Here is an 18,422-nt window from a genome sequence, read left to right as displayed (position 1 = left end):
AAACCTTGCCTTACCTCTCTACACTAATGACTGCTCTCTTATAGCAGGTCCAGTTATCAGCAGTAAAACAGCTTTACCTCATGACCAGGTACACTTACATGATGATATGATTACCAGCAACAGGCAGTCATGTCAAGGAAACACTTCAGTCCTCCCATTCAGATCACTGGAAGTACAGCACACCTGAAGAAGGTGCCAGCACTCACAGAGAAAGGGAGAGAGGACACACTTGTATAAGCCCCAAGCCCACTGCGAGACTATGAGGTATACAAAAAGAAGGCCAACGCACACATATATACCTTAGTTACAGTATTTATTTACAGCCTTCCTCTTCCCAGCTGTGCAGCCTAAAGTCCTGTAATTGTTCAGTTCTCAGATGCACCATGTTCCACATACAGACATCCCTGAACTTGGGATACTACTGACCCAGTATCAATGTGATGAAACTGCACAAACACTTCCTTTAGACCCTTTCTCTGAATTGGGGGAAGTGCCACTGTCACAGCATCAGCCAACAAAGGGTACAGTCCACAACAAGGGAGGGCAAATGGCACTGGCGTCAGCTGACAAGGCCTGGGGCAGGTGTGCGGAGCTCAGATGAGCCGCATCCCTCACCAAGTGTCCAAAGAAACGAGGACAGTGGCGCTTCTGCTCACATGGTCACCCTCACGTGGAGGCTTAGCCTAGCAATCTAACCTAAATAAGCCAGTGTGTATCAACTGTGTTTCAAGGTTCACCAAATCTGTACCCTGTTTTCTTCAGATACCAACATCTCAGGTATCTGGTGTAATCACAGCTGTGCTTGGTCACAGCTGCTCCTGATTCACCCACTTATCTGCCTTCGCTGATATCGCTATCACTGTCACTGTTGCTGTCACTGGTCATTGTGGTGAGGTCTCCCAGGGCTTCCCTGTAAGAAAAATAAACAGGAGGGTCACACTGAAATGCAGGCTTGGGGGCTGGGGGTCTCTACAGCTCCACTATAGCAACAGAGAACAAGATCCATTAGGTCAACATATAGGCCTCCCTGACTCGTATGACAAAAAAGATGATTAAGCCAACACATCCTGACTTTCTGCAAAGAAAGGGAATTTAGGGGTAGAAAGCTACAGACATGTGAATGGGCAGATAGATGGTCTGCTCCATCTCTCTTAACTTTTTCTTCAAGGTGATGACACAAAGCCCAAGAGCTCACTTACTTCTGTTCTTGGCTGAGGCTGAAGTCAGCAATTAACCTCTGGGTGAGACCCTCACAAACAGGCAAGCTGAAGGAATTTGCCAGGTTAACGACCTCAATGGCCTGGGCAGGGCTGCTGGATGCTTTGGCACTATCCATAAACTCATTCAGCAACTCATTCCTGCAAAAGGCAAAACGTCGACATCTGCCAACTACACCCCTCACAGATTTACATACAGAATCTAGTATCTTACAAAGATCAGGAGCTTTGGAGAGAGTTACATGAAGTTTAACTTTAAAGGGCTAATGAGATAATGAATACTGTTAATTCAACATGCCTTCATCCTCAACATCTTCAGCATCAAATTTACCATCTTCAACATGATTCAGCATGCCTTCATGTGGATCTATCCACAGTGTATTAACAACATGTGATCACTGAGCACAGACTAAGAAAACTGCACTTGCCTCAGGATGCCTTAGATGGTGGGAGTGACTGTCCATTTGCTTGCCTAACAGAAAAGTGCCCAACTGCTACCACTGAGGTACATGAGAAAATTCCACACCGCCCCCCAGCCCGTAAGAGTGAAACCCACATGGCTAATCTAGGATGTATGCACGCAGGCCAGTTAACTTGAACTTACCTGGGGATCTTATTATGTTTCCTGAAAAGCCCCAGCATTTTCCTGTTCAAGATGAGATAGGAAAGAGATTAGGAATAGTAACAGAACAGATGGAAACAGAGTGACCAGAGCTATTCTCCCGGATGCAGACACTAAGTGTCCTTCCACATACAGCGGAAGCTCCTAAAGACGTACGTCTGTAAGCTCTACCAGCTCCCAGCCCCATCTCTACATGAGAATCACTCCAGGTGCCTCAACCCTCTTCTCCAACTTCAAGTGTGAACATTACACACTGCCCAGGCAAATGTGTTTTGTTACGAGCGTTGAGAATTGCTGGGGTCCACCCTCCTCTAGAGGATCACTTCAGTACCCCCAAGGAGGGAATGTTATCACGTGGGCAGTGGGAAAGGAGGCTGGCAAATAATGTACAATCTCTTCTGTCTTTCGTGATCCAGTGTGTGAGTCCAGTGTGTCTTAAACTGATGTTATAAAGAGCAGGCTCAGATTAAGGCACAAGTCTCATGTAAGCGCTCACCAGCATCCTGCCACATGCAGGATGAAGGAGAAGCACATACACTCAGCTCCCATCATCAGCTGAGGTCCGTACCCCTGCGCCAATCATCACAGCCTGATTCACAACAAGAACGTGTGTCAACCTGCCCGAGTCAACGACTCCGAGCATCACAGGTCAGCACTGTGCAGCAGGCTGTGTGATTCACCCCCAGTCAAGACCAGTTGAGGCAGCAAAGCCTCCACCAGCTTTTCCTAGAGAGAGTGAACACTCACACCTTGGACTGACAGTCATATGTTCAAAATAAGGTCCTCTCTTGGGAACAACCATATACAACTACCCTCTCACTGGTCCTCAGAACTAACATTTACATCTAAAATAACACAAAGTGGAACCACGCAACTATGACCACCCCAACCAAGTACTCCTTTGTTGACTTCTCTGCTTTTGGAAAAATGAATATGCATAAGGTCTCCATTCACAATTAAACACTAGAAATGAGTATGAGAATGAAGTGCCAACACGAACACACAGAATACAGTGGCACAAACCAAAGATGGGTTCTAGTCAAGGCAGGTTTAGTCGATACTGGTAAACGCCACTTCCTCAAGTCCCAGTATACAGCCCACATTTTAAGCTGGGGCTGTGGGTGTGGGAAACCATCCATAAATGAGATATCAATGCCCAAAACACTCTCAAAATTAAGATTCTCTGGTCACTGTGTTCTATTTAGGTGAAAAGAGATACAGAAAATGAAAATAAAGAGATTGAGCCCACTGAACCACATCCTCTCTTAAACATGCACACTGATTCTTCTTTCCCAAGTTTGCTTTTTAGTATTTGGACGTTCCCATAGAAAACTGATTACAGGGCTTCCCTGGTGGCTCAGTGGTAAAGAATCTGCCTGCCAATGCAGGAGACATGGGTTCGATCCCTGGTCTGGGAAGATTCCACATGCCGTGCATCACAACTACTGAACTTGTGCTCTAGAGCCCAGAAGCCACAACTACCGAAGCCCGAGAGCCCACACTCTGCGACGAGAAGCCACCGCAGTGAGAAGCCTGCGCACCACAAGAGGAGCCCCACTTTCTGCAACTAGAGAAAAGCGGGTGCAGCAACGAAGACCCAGCATAGCCAAAATTTAAAAAAACAAAACCAAAAAACACCTCATTATGTAGAAACTCAACTTTCTCTTGAGAAACCACACATCACAGATATATTAGAGATGCTTCCAGCGACACGTGTGGTGTTTCGTGTACTCACCAGGCTTCCTGGGTTCTCCCAGCCCTTAAGAAGAGGATGGCTATGTAGTTCAGAGAACTGGCCGGCCACTCTGGGGCAGTCTGTCTGGCATCCTGGCTTTCGTAAGTCGATTTGATGTCTGCAGCACAGTCAGCAAATGCCGCCTGCAGCTGAGAGGCCCCGAGAGTCAGAACTGCCTCGCTTGTTTTATGTCAATTTAAAAACAGGAGACTCCCCAGGATCATTAAAATTTCTGACATTGCATTTTACCATTTGAACACATCGCATGTACAGCACATAGTAATACATATTAACAACAACAAAAAAAGGCAAAGCACCCGACTCTGATGTGATAATTTGTTTAGCCATGTATTTCAAATCCAACCATGGCTTTTCTCTTTAAAGATAAAAAAGGAAAGAAGAAGGAAAGGTATTCTAATTGGTTATGTAGAGATGTGTTTTCAGCCACACCACACACATCCAATATCTTAACTTGGGCCCCCTGTTATGGAAGTGTGGAGTCTTAATCACTGGACTGCCAGCGAAGTCAGATGCGTAGATTTAAATCTGGGTTTAGATAGCAGAATTCTCCACAGAAATGAAACCATGGGAATTGCCCTCCCCAGGTCCTCAGTATTAGAGGATATGCTGGCTAGTGTATATCTAACAATGAGAGCAAAACAAGCCTACCTCTGGTGGGTGCTGATCCCTTGCCATGAGCATCAGAATCTCTTCTTTTAGGTCACTGCGATAAGTATGCCCATATTCTTTACTATCTTGAAACAAAAAGGAACAGGGTGAGAAGTGATCACCACCATGTAAAACCAACATTCTTTGACCTTTGTCCACTGTCAGTAGTCATCCCTACTGGAGCGGAGGAAGGGAGAAGAAAATAAGAAAATTCATTGCTGACGTGTATTCCAGGGTTCTAGAAATCAGCATGATTCACAGTAGGAAAAGGACAGGAGAGTAGTGAAAGCCAGCACCAGTAACTGGCTCCTGGGCAATTGCTAACAGCATGTGGGCCACATTCAAGCAGACCCCCGCTCCCCGTGGTTTTATAGCACACGGGAATTGTCAATGGTCCTCGTACATTATCATCAGAGCAGTCCTGTAAGGCAGGACGGCAGGGCTATGGTCTCAGTGTCTCACATCAACTTGAGGCAAACAGGAACGCGTTTTATGATCACAGTCACCTAGAGGGTGAGCTACAGCATCTTCTGCAGTCAGTTTACATGCATAAACCACATGCACAAACCCAGTCATGGCTGTTCCTCAGAAACCATACTATCACCAATATCACTGTTAGCTACTGAAACACAGAGATGCATCACAGTCCAGAGGAATGAATGGCACAGGCTTTGCAGGTTGAGATTTTGGGTGACCCATGTAACTAACACAAGTGCACAAAACCCAGCCTTTTCTGGTCACAAAGGAACCAACTGAAGTCCTTTCCACCCCACTGTTGCTCATGCAATCCAATATGAAACATGAGCAAGTCACCCTGAAGATGACTTTGACTACAGAGTTTAATTTAGTGAAAAAATGGAAGCTTTCTTCCCTAACCACATTAACACACTTGTGAATCAAAATCTAAGACAACAGAGTAAGATGGGTTGGGACACACAAACTGCAACTGACCTTTCCAGATCTGAGGAATCATTTCTAGCCGATTGGCTACATCTAATGCTTGGAGAAGATCTATTAGCGTTTGGGAATGGGGAAAGAAGACCTGGTTAAGAAAAATACAAATACATTTTTAAAGTATTACTCAGCAAAGACACCCACAAACATCTACAATGATAAATGTTAAGTCATGAATCATCTTACCGAAGGTATCAGGTCCTTATACCACTTCAAGGTGACATCAATTTGTTCCATTAGACAAAGTAAACTAAAGAACTTGGAACTGTGATGGAGAAAGAAAACATGTTTAGTCTGAAATCCCTACCTAGTAGGGGAATGATTACATTACAGCACAGTCATATAATGACATATTACACAGAATTTAAAGACAATTTATAAGTTACAATTTCAAGTGACACAGGTCAATGTATGACCCAGGAGATGCTGCTAACTGTGCTTTCTGGACTTTCCAGTTTGACACTTTCTTATCTTCAACTAGTCACTGGTATCTTCAACTGGTCTATACACTCTCAGCTCATGGTGGAAAGGAGTGAGGATACTATTCAACAAGTGTTCAATGTGAAGAGAGGATTTGAACACATGGAAGAGAACCACCACACACCTATCAACAGGCTGCCTCCTCACATTCTTGTTTTTATCTGCCTAAAAGCAAACCCATGTAAGGAGTCTCCTTGGGCTCTAACATCTTTAAAAACAAAAGAGGCTAAGATGAAAACTTTAGGGATTCACCCTGCTATGAATTCGAAAATATAAAATAGGAGGGTGTGGGTTCCTGAGTAGCTCAGCTGGTAAAGATTCCGCCTGCGATGCAGGAAACCCCATTTTGACTCCTGGATTGGGAACATCCCCTTGAGAAGGGTTAGGCTACCTACTCTAGGATTCTTGGACTTCCCTGGTGGCTCGAGGGTAAAGAATCCACCTGCAATGCGGGAGACCTGGTTCAATCTTGGGTTGGAAAACCAGATCCCCCTTGAGGAGGGCATGGCAACCCATTCCAGTATTTGGCCTGGAGAACCCTCATGGAAAGGAGCCCTGCAGGCTACAGTCCATGGGGTCACAAAGAGTCTGACAGGACTGAGCAAATAAGCATAGAACAGCACAAGGAAAAGATACATAGATTTAAAGTTACAAATAGACTGGATACCTCAGTCTGACAAAATCAGTTTTATCACTGTTTGAATCTACCAAGTGTTGACAAATCAGTTTTACCACTGAACCTTCCAAGTTTTCAACTAACTCGTATTGTTAAGTCAGGATCATGCTATCTAAAATAAGGCTGCCAAGTCTCCCACCTGCAGAACTGACTACTGGCTGCATACAGGTGCTCTGTTAATACAAAGGATACATTTCCAATACACTTACTAATAAAAATTACGCCGAGGATCAGGGCCAATGAATTTCCGGTTCTCTCCAGTGTTTAAAAGGCCATGGACCTGGTAAGCAAGCTCTAGATCTCTGAGAGAAGAGCACTGAAAATGTAAAAGTAGTAATAACCATCACTCAGTGATCCTTATCAGCCAAAGGTGGCTCATTACATAAAGCAAAAAGGTAGATACCTGGGGAAACATGTATACTGATTTAACGTATTACTGATTGACAGCAAATGAATTATAAGAAATTGGGAGTGGGGATCAAATCACCAAGTTCAGTGAAATTTAAAACAAAAATAATGATCATCTAGTAATTATACCTGTATTTAGTATTAGACAAAAACACTTGGGATGCCATGCACAAGACAGATGGAGTGCTATCTCTAGCATCACTATACTGGCAAAAATCCCCATGAAATAACTCCAAAACCCACCCAACGAGAAGTCATTCCCTTCTATGAAATACTATACTGCCATCAACAAACAAGATACCATGGAAGTGAGTGTGGACATGCATGTCTGAATACCCAGAGGAAAGAACATGGAAAGATACACACTAAGTTGTAAAGCAATTATCCTCAGGGAATAAGACTGCTAAATTCATTCTGAAACTGATTGAAAATTTTTCCTATGATTAGCATGATAAGCTGAAAAAACAAAATTAGACATAACCATCAATCTTAATAAGTTAGCAACAGGCAAATATGAAATACTCTGAAACCTCATCTGAAGAAAGGTATGAAAAAGACAACAAACACAATCAACACAGGGTAGGAATGCTGTGATTTTGTAGAGATTTTAGAGGAATAAAAAATTAGGACTAATGACATGAAAGCAAGCTAAGAGTTAGGAAGTGGAAGAATCAGGGAGAGTCCTCCCAACCACCAATGATGAATTTAGGAAATGGATAAAAGAGGGGAAAAACAAAGTTTCAAGCAAGAAATGGTACTTACAACCCTCATGGCTGACTGAAAAAACATATCTGAAAAATCAAAGTTCAGAAGAGCCTTGGTTACTATGCATAAAGTATGTTTTCAGGTCAGTAACATTAACTAAAAATCCTGTCAACGAAACTGGTAAGGTGTAGGACAAACCTAAAAAATGAAAACACAAGGAGAAGCAACATACAGCACAAGCCACTGACACTCTGCTTTCTCAGAATAATCACCCAAAGATGACTAAACTAAATCAAACCTCATCCTCATCATAAGGCTCTATAACCCAGCAGTCAGGGAAAGAGGCTGTCTGTCTTACGCCAGCAATTTCTGCACGTACCGTCATCGGGGTCCTGTGGAGAAAACTTCTTTCCCATTATTTCATCCATGATATCATAGATGATGAGGGATGATCCTTTTGAAGGGCTTTCTGCAGAAAAAAAAGGCAATGGGGTTTTCTGAGGAGCCCACTTCCCGCACAACCATGGGGTAGGCAGAACTAGTCATAAGGCCGCCTTTCTCATTCCTCCACTAAAGCCATGGAGCTGGCCAGGCACAGCCTCGTGAGTGGAATGAGTGCACCCTCTGCTGAATGCAGTTCTCCCCAAGGCCTGGGTCAGTTACAGTGCTCCCAACAGACTTGGCCCCTCCCTCTTAGTCTCCTCACAAGGCGGACTTGAACTGAAAATGGGAGACAGACGGACACCTTCACCAAGCCTGCATACTTAGAAGAGAAATATGTTTTCTGCTAATAAACATTTGTGCTCCTTTTAAATATAACCAGGATGAGAACCAAGAAACAGAAATCTATAGAATTAAAATCCATCGATGACATTTCCAATTAAACGTTTCACATTATTTATCCATATTCCCTTCCCCACCTATCCACCTGCAAGTGATAATATAGTTTCAGTGACAGCATAGATGTACTTGTGAAGTTCTTCAAGGATGTTTACATTTGTTACAGTTCTAATTATTCTACTATCCTAATAACCTATTTTATATGTATCACCTCTTCATTATTTTAGGCTTTTTCCTTTAGGTAAATTCCTAGCAATTATTATTACAGACAGTCAATTTATATCCCTAAGTCACACTGACACTCCTACCCCTGTGACCCTGGGTGTTACTTAGGAAGCACAAGCACCAGAGACTTTAGTTAGCTAAGGTGATGTGTGATGTTGCAATGGAATAGGCTTTAGGGTGAGAATTACTTAGTTTTAGTACAATACCACCGAAGTTTAGTAAAATTTTAGATGACAAAATTACTGTGGAAACAGTTCACCTGTTTTCAAGATAAAGTCATTTAACTGCTCCTACTGTGCTCGCTTTGGCAGCACATATATTAACTGCTGCTACTTCCCTATGTGTGAGATTGTGAATTTTGCAAAACTACCCTTCCAAAATAAAGGTTTTCTATTGTTTTCACACAAAAAGCCCATTACAGGAGAGAAAGACTGGAACTGCCATTTTTAAACCCAGGGTTGTTTCTCTGGTTGGGGCAAATGACTAAGAACCTACAGACTGTTAGTGCTTACTGCATGCCTTCCAAGCATGAACAGGACACTACACATAATTCATTTCATCATTACATTGTGATGCCATCACTCAGGTAAGATATCCAGTCCCTTCCCACACATCTGGTAAATGATAGAGATAAAATTTCAACTCAGGCGTGCCTTGCTCCAAAGTCCATTCAACAGAGCACAGATTACCTAAAATTAGGTAACAAATGGAGCCTTGAACTTCTCCCATGAGGCTTCAAAATACTGTTAAGGTTTACTGTGGAGCAGCACTATCCAACAGCTTCCTGCAAAGACGGAAATGTTCTATAATTGCATCACCGACGATGCAGTCAGCAGTCACAAGTGGCTACTGAACACTAATGCTAGGAAGGAATTTAATTAAATAGCCGTGTGTGGCTAAGTGGCTACTGTATTAGACAGCACAGTTCTGCAGGGCAAAAGGAATCCCAAACTCAAGTACCTTCTGGCCAAAACCACACACTGCCCGTTAGTACATTTAATGATCTTCCTCCACTCCGATTTAAGTTTTACATCACAAAAAGATGACGCTACTCTCAAGAGTAACTTTTTGCTCAGGCTGTAGACAATGCTATTATGTTACCTATCCAATCTTAATTCATTAGCAGTGAAGTTAGCCTAATCTCTACATAAATAACATAATGACATACATACCATGTTGATAAAACAGCTGAATAATATAATGGTATGTTGCAAGCGAGGGTTCTTATGTTACCAGGTACATAGAAAAAAGAAAAAAAAATGTCAAACACAGCTATACAAAATACAGCTTACTGAGGTATAGTGAATAAAAACATTAATGGTGTTACTTAAGTAGAAGATGCATTCTGTTCTTCTGAACAAAGACATTTCCCAGCTGATATGATTACTCTAAAGGTGGAAAGGTGTCATAGAGATCAAACTCCTCTTAGAAAGTCCAGAAACCTATTACTAAAACATTACAGTCAATATTCTGTGAGTTTCATTTAAGACACTAAAGGCTACTGAAGTGAACTGATTCAATAACATAAATACTGAAAAACACACAACATACTAGCACACAATTGGGTTCAAATACTTAATTATGCCAGAAAATGCCACGAGATTTTAAAACCAGCCAACTCTAAGTGAACAATTCTCCCTAGAATCAAGAAAACCATTAAAAAGTATCTAAAATCCTAAGAGTATAATTTGCTATAAACTGCAAAAGGATGATAGAGCTCCCATTATACTAAATATACATAATTAAAAAGTGTGCTTAATGGTGGAAAGGAAATTCCTACCATATTATGTAAACAGCAAAGTTTAGTCTCTCTTTTGATTGCCTGAACCTCAGGTCAGCACTGCCTTCAGAGAGGGACATGAGGACACACCCTCACCTATCCCGACGGCTTTCATTTCCCGGAAGGTCTGTAAGGCTGGCAATTTTCCAAATGCATAAAATCTTCGGAGACATTTGAGAATAGTGTTAAAAGTCTGTAGATTGGGCTTCACGTTCTGTGCAACCATTTGTTTCAGTAGGTCCTAGTTGAATCAAAAGAAAGAGTATTATTTTTTTTTAATGCCTGGTGGGTAATTTGTCCAATAAACTAACAGAACACACTAAAAGAATTGGGCTCTCTGCCTACATTTAAAGCAGATTAATAAATAAGCCCCCCATTTAAGAATTATCTAGTGCCCCTGAGAGAACAAGGCCTTTACAACAGCCACTCTAATCCCCACGTGATGTCGGTGTCCAACTGTCTTTAGCGGCCTAGTAAGTCTAAGATTGAAACAAAAGAAGAGACTAGAACAGGCTGGTTTTTTCCTTTTTACCTGAGCAGTATGGTATGGTATGCACTTCCCTGGTGGCTCAGTGGTAAAGAAACCAGCTGCCAATGTAGGACATGTGGGTTTGATTCCTGGGTTGGGAAGATTCCCTGGAGAAGGAAATGGCAACCCACTCTAGTATTCTGGCCTGGAGAATCCCATGGACAGAGGAGAATGGTGGGCTACAGTACATGAGGCCGCAACGAGTTGCACACAACTGAGTGACTGGACAACAATGAATGGTACAGTGTGGTTTCTATTTCTGTTACTTTGTTCCTGTGATTTCAATTTTTAAAAACTTTCCTAGTAGTTTTCTTCAATACGTCTTATTTAAATGGAAAAAAAAAAAAAACACGATTGTAAGGAAGTAAATGAATATAATATAGCAAACCTGTCTTCCTGGATTCTAGCTGTATGCTTGGGTCACATGTCAGATACAGCTACTTAAACTAAGGGTTGCTAGAAGGGCGTGAACAGGTCACCACAAGTGGAGTGCCCAGTAGTGACCAGCACAAAGATGCTCAGTGAATGCCCTCTTCATCCATGTACTCCTAGCAAAGGATGGTGGGTGGTGGTGGTGTAGCAGGTAAGTCATGTACAACTCTTGCAACCCCATGGATTGTAGCCCACCAGACTCCCCTGTTCATAGCATTTCCCAGGCCAGAATACTAGAGTGGGTTGCCATTTCCTTCTCCAGGAGATCTTCCCGACCCAGGGATCGAACTCGAATCTCCTGCATTTCAGGACTCCTAGCAAAGGATATTTTGGCCTATTAGTAGCCGAAGTGAGGGTTCCTCCTTACCAATATATTATTCCACTTTTCTTCAAATTTCTCATTCACCACCAATGCTGTTGCTTCAATCAATGAATTGAAGGTGTGCACATCAGCTACAAAAGAAGAAAACTACTTTAACAAAATTTGTGGTTGGTGATTAAAGGCCAAGTGGTCATGCACATGAGCCCAGAAAAGTAGAAAACCGTTCTTTTCTCTGGCTCTGGGCTCTCGCTTCAATCACCAACATCACAGGAAAAGATTAAGAATGAGCAAATCATTAAGGTAAAATCCTGTGATTTTATAGACTGCTGATATAATGGTGCAGAGGTAAGAATGCAGAGGTGATGCAGAGGTAAAGAATTCACCAGCCAATGCAGGAGATGCGGGTTTAATCCCTGGGTTGGGAAGATCCCCTGGAGATGGAAATGGCAACCAATTTCAGTATTCTTGCCTGGGAAATCCCATTGACAGAGGAGCCTGGCAAGCTACAGTCCATGGGGTCGCAGAGCTGGGACATGACTGAGCACGCACACACGCTCACACAAGAGAAGGAAAGGAAGGACAGAGGGGAATTCTCCAAACACAACTCACCACGGAGTCTGTTGTTTAATAGTTCAGTGTACAAGCTTAATGCCTGTGTATGAGCTCGGTGCTGGAAGAGGGAAAGGATGAAAATTAAACACCATATTGGGATGCATGAGACAAGTGCTCGGGCCTGGTGCACTGGGAAGACCCAGAGGGATCGGGTAGAGGGAAATGGGAGGGGGGATCAGGATGGGGAATATATGTAAATCCATGGCTGATTCATATCCATGTATGACAAAACCCACTACAATATTGTAAAGTAATTAGCCTCCAACTAATAAAAATAAATGGAAAAAAAAAAAGAAAATTAAACACCATAAAAGTTGTCTTTAATAAATATTTGCATATCTACTGTTCTCAGAAGTAAAAGGATAGATCAAAATGGATAGCGTTTTTCCTTTTTAGACGAGCAGTGTGGTATAATACAGTTTCTATTCCTGTTACTTCAACCCAGTGATTTCAATTTTTAAAAACTTTCCTAATAATTTTTTTCAATAAGTGTATCTTATTTTAATGGAAAAAAAAAAAACAACTCTGAGAATTACATTGTGACAACTGGGGGATGGGAGGATGAATCACTGACATGAAGTGGGTAGAGGCAGTTCCCAAACATCCTTCAAAGCTCTGGAAACCCCCACTGATAACAAACTATGTGGCCCAGCTGTGAAGGGTTCTGAGGCTGAGAAACCCCGATTCAGTAGAAATTAAAGACAAAAACATAAAACTATCCAGAACAAATGTTACCTTCACCATTCCTCGAATCATTGTGCAGTAAGAATGTGCATTTTTCTCAGGCATCAGAGCAAAGATTCTCTCAGCATGGTTTTTGGCTCTAGACACAAGAGAGTAAATGTGAACCAGCAGAAACAGATAAAACCAGTAACGGCTACCACATGGAGTATTTGCAACGTTCCAAGCATTTTCTGCATATAATTTCAAGGAATTCTTCCCACCCAGAGAGGGAGATCTGGTTACTATCATTTTAAAAATGGGAAAAACTGAGGCTCAAAGACCTTAAGTTGTCCAAAAATTTACTGGTTAAGTGGCAGAAGCAGGACTTGAAAGGTGTACTATATACTCAGCATTGTAAACAAAAAGCAAACTGTACAGCAGGGTACACAGTGAAGTTCCTCCACCCTCTTTCAACTGGATATAATTAACCAGAGGCAACCACAGACATGTGGTGTCCTGCAATCCTTTGTTCTATTCTAGCTTATATAATCTGGCTCTTTCAGTCAGTCAGTCAATGTGCTATGTTGTACAAATCATGCTGCACCTTCATTTTCTCTGTTACCAACACATCTTGGAAAACAGAGCCTGGATTTGGGCCAAAATGGTACTCACAAGTCCCTGCTCTTAACCACTATAAGAAATTATTAGTATTACTAAAGGAAGTTTAATTTTTCATTCTATTCATTTTGATATTAACAGTAGTTTTCCTTTTCCAGATACCCTTATTAAATACCTTTCTTTTAGATAGCTTTACTCAGTTAATTTGAATTCTGAATCATTACATAAATGATATTTATCTTTTGTTCAGTAGTGAATACTTGTTTGTTAGCCAGCAGTCTTAATTTAGAAGTACGCTCTAGCATGCATGTATTCTAACATAATTTTAAAAATTCTGAACCTTTTCAGAATTAGAAGTATATAGTGCAAGGTCGACATCACTTTGCCAACAAAAGTCCGTCTGGTCAAGGCTATTGTTTTTCCAGTGGTCATGTATGGATGTGAGAGTTGGACTGTGAATAAAGCTGAGTGCAGAAGAATTGATGCTTTTGAACTATGGTGTTGGAGAAGACTCTTGAGAGTCCCTTGGACTGCAAGGAGATCCAACCAGTCCATCCTAAAGGAGATCAGTCTTGGGTGTTCACTGGAAGGACTGATGCTGAAGCCGAAACTCCAGTACTTTGGCCACCTCATGCGAAGAGTTGACTCCTTGGAAAAGACCCTGATGTTGGGATGGACTGGGGGCAGGAGGAGAAGGGGACGACAGAGGATGAGATGGTTGGATGGCATCACCGACTCGATGGACATGGGTTTGAGTAAACGCCAGGAGTTGGTGATGGACGGGGAGGCCTGGCATGCTATGATTCATGGGGTTGCAGAGTCGGACACAACTGAGCGACTGAACTGAACTGAGTGCAAGGTAGGACCACTAACGAAACTACCAAAAGAACCATACCATGATGGTTACATGGAGTTAGGCGGGGGAGGGGGGAAGAGAAATCAACACCAGTCCTGTACCTCTAGCTGGTTGAAGGTAAAGATCTAACAAAAAATGCTCCAAACACATATGAAAACCAACTGTGACATTTATATTGCACACAAAGAACAAATTGCATTTTAGAGTACTACAGGGTTGTATTCTCTTCAGGGGGTGACGGAGAACATTCCACAACCCTACGGATCCATAAAAGTTCTAATTATACTGTAACATACCTCCAAGTAACTCTAAGCTGATGACCAGCTGCCTTCTTAGACTTCACGTTATCTCCCTCTTCGGCGGCCTCTTCCTGAAATGAGCCATCATCAATAGATATAAAACAGAATACGACAACAGAAAGCATTCTGAGTTATACTACTCAAAACCAGTAAGGCAGAGGAAATTTCAGAAAAGCAAAGGAAATAAAGATTCGGTAGAAGGTAAAAAGAAGACCCAGTGTTTATTAAGAAATATTAATTTCTAGAGTATGCTCATTTCTCTCTGCCTACATATGTGTGAATTTTCAAGAGGGCTGGGCCACGGGTTTTCCCCTCTGTCCTATGCACAACATATTGTCACTTTAAGGAACAACAACAAAGGGGCCTATCCAAACATTTCTGATCACTGGTTTCTGCATGTGGCAGGTAAGGTCAAAATACATTTAAGGAGGGAACCAGGGTAAAACAATTGTTAAAATCCATCTCTTCCTCCACATCACCTTTCGTCCAGGCTACATACTGTGCTACATCACACCTCAGCACAAATCTCTACCCTAACCTAAGGCATAAAAACTCGCCTTGGAATGAGAAAGAATTACTACCAAAAGAAACTTAAAAAAAAATCATTACCAACTCTTCTGGTTGTTCCTGTTGCTGGAAATTATAATTAGTGGAGGGTTCTTGGTTACCATAGTAACACAACAAATCCAAGAGACTGTTAGTTGTTTCCAGAGATACAGTGGTTCCTGTGGGTGGGGAAAAAAAGGGGGAGGGGGGGAGAAACTTTGAAACATCAAAGAACTAAAGCCTACCGGATTAAAAGTCTTCACTCTTCCTATGAGGTGTGGCCCTCCACATCAACTTAAAACATCTGGAGTGATGCAGACAGCACACAATCCCTAACAGTGCTGTCTGATAGAAAAGATAAAATACAAGAGCCAAGTTTGACCCTGGGTTCATTCATTCTATGTACTCATACCCCCTGAGAAACTCTCTCATAGTTCTACCTATCATCTCTGAACTGAATGCTCTGGAAATGATGGCCATGTAGTCCCCCAGGGCCCAGTTCCATCTCCACAAACGCAATCGAACTCTTTCGCTTGGATCCAGGCCCTCGCTGAAATACATGCCTAGAGATAGTAGCCTTTATACTGATAATACAAACGCCCATCAGGAAACTTAAAAGCCTAAAAAAGACAAAATGGCAGAGTGGAGAGGAAACAGGTGATGAAGTATAACTTGACTGCCTCATAGCATCTCAGAGCTGTGTGACCCTGAAGATTACTTGAAGTCAGTCAGCTTCCTTTATAAATGACTACCAGCACACCAACTCATAAGGTGTTGTAGAATTAAATGCCTACAAAGTGCTTGGCACTTCTTAGGGCCTTGATAGTAAACTTTTCTGTATTTCCTCTCCTAGTATGTCAACTCATTCCACTACTCTGAATGAGTTGAGTGTTATAGCTCTGACCCTGTCTTTAGTAAAGTTCACTTGACAGCTGCATGCACCTACACCACACAGTGTGTAAAGCAGAGGAAGACAAGTCTTAATATATCAACAAGCAGAGGGAAAAGCCTCTCTAAATGACAATCTGCATCAGCAATTCATTTGTATACCTGATGCTTTAACAGGCTACACACCAAAATTCTTAAAAGTTTTCTGCAAATGTTTCTTGCCATATTCAAGACTATATTGAGTGATTCAGTCCAGTTTCTATCTCTTGTATGTCTGGCTGATTTTTATCCTAAACCACTGACCAGCACTCCAGATTCCAGAACTTAAGCAATGCTGCTGCCTTCCATGCTGCCATAGGTATATTCTCATCTCATGGTAGCTTACAAGCCCTGTCACCTATACCCCTGGAGGTTCATCCACATTAAATTCAGATAGCCACAGGATCTGAGAGACAGAAGGATTAAAGGAGTTGAGTTTTTCAAGGCTACAGTGCTTAATCAGTGTCAGAACCTACCCAAGCTTCTGATCCTGCAGCTCAGTGCTCTTTCCTTTTTAAGTATTTCTTTCTAGTCTGTTTTACGCTTCTCAAACACACTTAAAGAATATAAGAAACGTGAATACAGCACGAACAAACCTGGTGTTAAAAACAGAAGCTAAGGAAGAATGGCTGTTAAGATTTCTCTACCTGCACAAGAGGACAACACACCAGCAAGGACAACTCTATCCTACCCACAATTTAAAAATGACACTAAAGCAGAACTTGAAACCGGACTTCTTGAACTATAAAAAATATAAACAAGCAGAGGAAGTAGCATAGCACTTCTAACTCGTACTCACAACTATCTAGATCACATGCACAACCATGGCCTACTGCTACGTCCATGATCCCAGGGCAGCTTCACATGAACATGGGGACTTCAAACTTAGTCACCTGCTTGCAAAAGCTGATCAAATACGTCCACAGAAGCCTTGACTTTTTTGAGCTTGATTCGTTCCTGCAGAGCAGCCTCACTTATTTCTTCAATCTGAGGTTCAAAGTACTCAGGCATTAAACACTAGAAAATAAGATGGTTAGAGTTAGTGGAAACAGGTCAATGGGAAAGCGCAACAGAATAAGACAAGATTTTGATTAACACACCATAATATTCATGCTTCATGTATTAGATACTACCTATCATTTTAACATGAATGCCTCTTTCGGTAATCTAACTTTTACCTCTCCAGTCATCAAAAGAAGATTACTTAGAGATCTCCTAAATAGGGGCAGAAAATTTAAAACCTCCTAATTACAAATGTTTAGTCTGTATTTGAAGAATCCTATATTGAACTAAATTCCCCAATTTCAAGCTTAACTTACTATTTTCCCCTTGCTAAACTAACCATCCTTCCTACTTTCCTCTCAATCTTGGTTGAAGGTTCCCCAGTATACCTAGTTTGTAAAGATGGAAATCTTCCATCCCTGATAACTTCTTTTACTGTAAACATTCAGTATTACCAAGGTATGTTGATTTTACCTCACTCACCAAATTACTCAAATACTTAGGGACCCAGGCAAAGCTTCAAGCAGAAGTGAACTAAACACAGAAGAGTAACTACTAGTCAGAAACATACAGGGGAGAGGGTAGGCCCAACAAATGGTCATTCCACTGCTGTCACTGTCTTAGTTCAGGATTTTAGTACCTTTATGGACACAATCACACTGATGTCCTAATTTGTCCCCAAGACCCGCTGCTTGAGAAGCACAAAGGGGTGTCTGGGTGGCTGGGTATGTGTGCTTAGAAAGTAGGGAGATGTGAGAGGAAGCAGTTTTAGACACGGTGAGTCTGAGTTACTATTTCCGCTACTTAACTCAGAGGCAGGGCCCATGTTCAGCTGCCCACTATGTGATACATGAAGCGCAATGCTGAGCACCCAGCGGGCGCACCGTGCCCACTCCTCTCGACTACAGAACAGAGCGCGCTGCAAAACACGCGTCTGGACTCCCAAGGAGAGACATCGAGGCCAACAGACAAGAATGCCAAATGGAGTTCAAGGGTTACTGAAGTAGCAAGATTCTAGTCAGAGAAAAGAGACAGTGACCAAGTATGGAATCCTGAGAAAAAGACACCAAGGTTTGTGGAGTGGATGGAAAACCAACTAAGGGAACCAGAAAAGGAAGCCAGAGGTGAAGATCTGAGAGCCTGGTGCTGCAGAAGCCAAATGAAGAAAATAAAATGAAGAGCAAATACATGTAGTTTTAAAAATGATAATAAAGGTTAGTACTGTGAGCAATGGTAACCATAAACATTAAAAGACTTTTCACCCAAATACTATAGGCATTCAAATGGCTACTTAAACGTTAGTTG

General features: G+C 42.0%; 1 protein-coding gene and 1 non-coding gene across 3 annotated transcripts in view; both read right to left on the bottom strand.

Annotated features, from left to right (window-relative positions):
• Nucleotides 1-18,422, bottom strand: part of PTCD3 (pentatricopeptide repeat domain 3) — a 32,414-nt gene that overhangs the window by 4,564 nt on the left and 9,428 nt on the right. Inside the window, exons 7-24 of one of the 2 annotated variants that reach the window (XM_065929128.1) lie at nt 17,009-17,132; nt 15,252-15,367; nt 14,640-14,713; nt 12,942-13,029; nt 12,204-12,264; nt 11,640-11,725; nt 10,408-10,552; nt 9,704-9,754; nt 7,846-7,935; nt 7,524-7,552; nt 6,563-6,669; nt 5,384-5,462; nt 5,195-5,285; nt 4,244-4,329; nt 3,575-3,723; nt 1,822-1,863; nt 1,200-1,358; nt 297-910 (exon numbers count right to left, since the gene is read on the bottom strand). In XM_065929128.1, the coding sequence (XP_065785200.1) occupies nt 832-910; nt 1,200-1,358; nt 1,822-1,863; nt 3,575-3,723; nt 4,244-4,329; nt 5,195-5,285; nt 5,384-5,462; nt 6,563-6,669; nt 7,524-7,552; nt 7,846-7,935; nt 9,704-9,754; nt 10,408-10,552; nt 11,640-11,725; nt 12,204-12,264; nt 12,942-13,029; nt 14,640-14,713; nt 15,252-15,367; nt 17,009-17,132 (1,656 nt within the window). In that variant the 3' untranslated portion in view covers nt 297-831. Of the gene's footprint in view, nt 1-296; nt 911-1,199; nt 1,359-1,821; nt 1,864-3,574; nt 3,724-4,243; nt 4,330-5,194; nt 5,286-5,383; nt 5,463-6,562; nt 6,670-7,523; nt 7,553-7,845; nt 7,936-9,703; nt 9,755-10,407; nt 10,553-11,639; nt 11,726-12,203; nt 12,265-12,941; nt 13,030-14,639; nt 14,714-15,251; nt 15,368-17,008; nt 17,133-18,422 lie in introns of those variants that run through there. The other variant, XM_065929129.1, reaches the window with a different exon arrangement.
• Nucleotides 2,296-2,431, bottom strand: LOC136165867 (small nucleolar RNA SNORD94). The gene has a single exon (XR_010662832.1). It is a non-coding gene; the product is annotated as a small nucleolar RNA SNORD94 (small nucleolar RNA).

The sequence above is a fragment of the Muntiacus reevesi genome, chromosome 3, assembly GCF_963930625.1.
Source record: "Muntiacus reevesi chromosome 3, mMunRee1.1, whole genome shotgun sequence".
Classification (NCBI taxonomy): Eukaryota; Metazoa; Chordata; class Mammalia; order Artiodactyla; family Cervidae; genus Muntiacus; species Muntiacus reevesi.
This window is presented reverse-complemented; position numbering and strand designations above follow the sequence as displayed.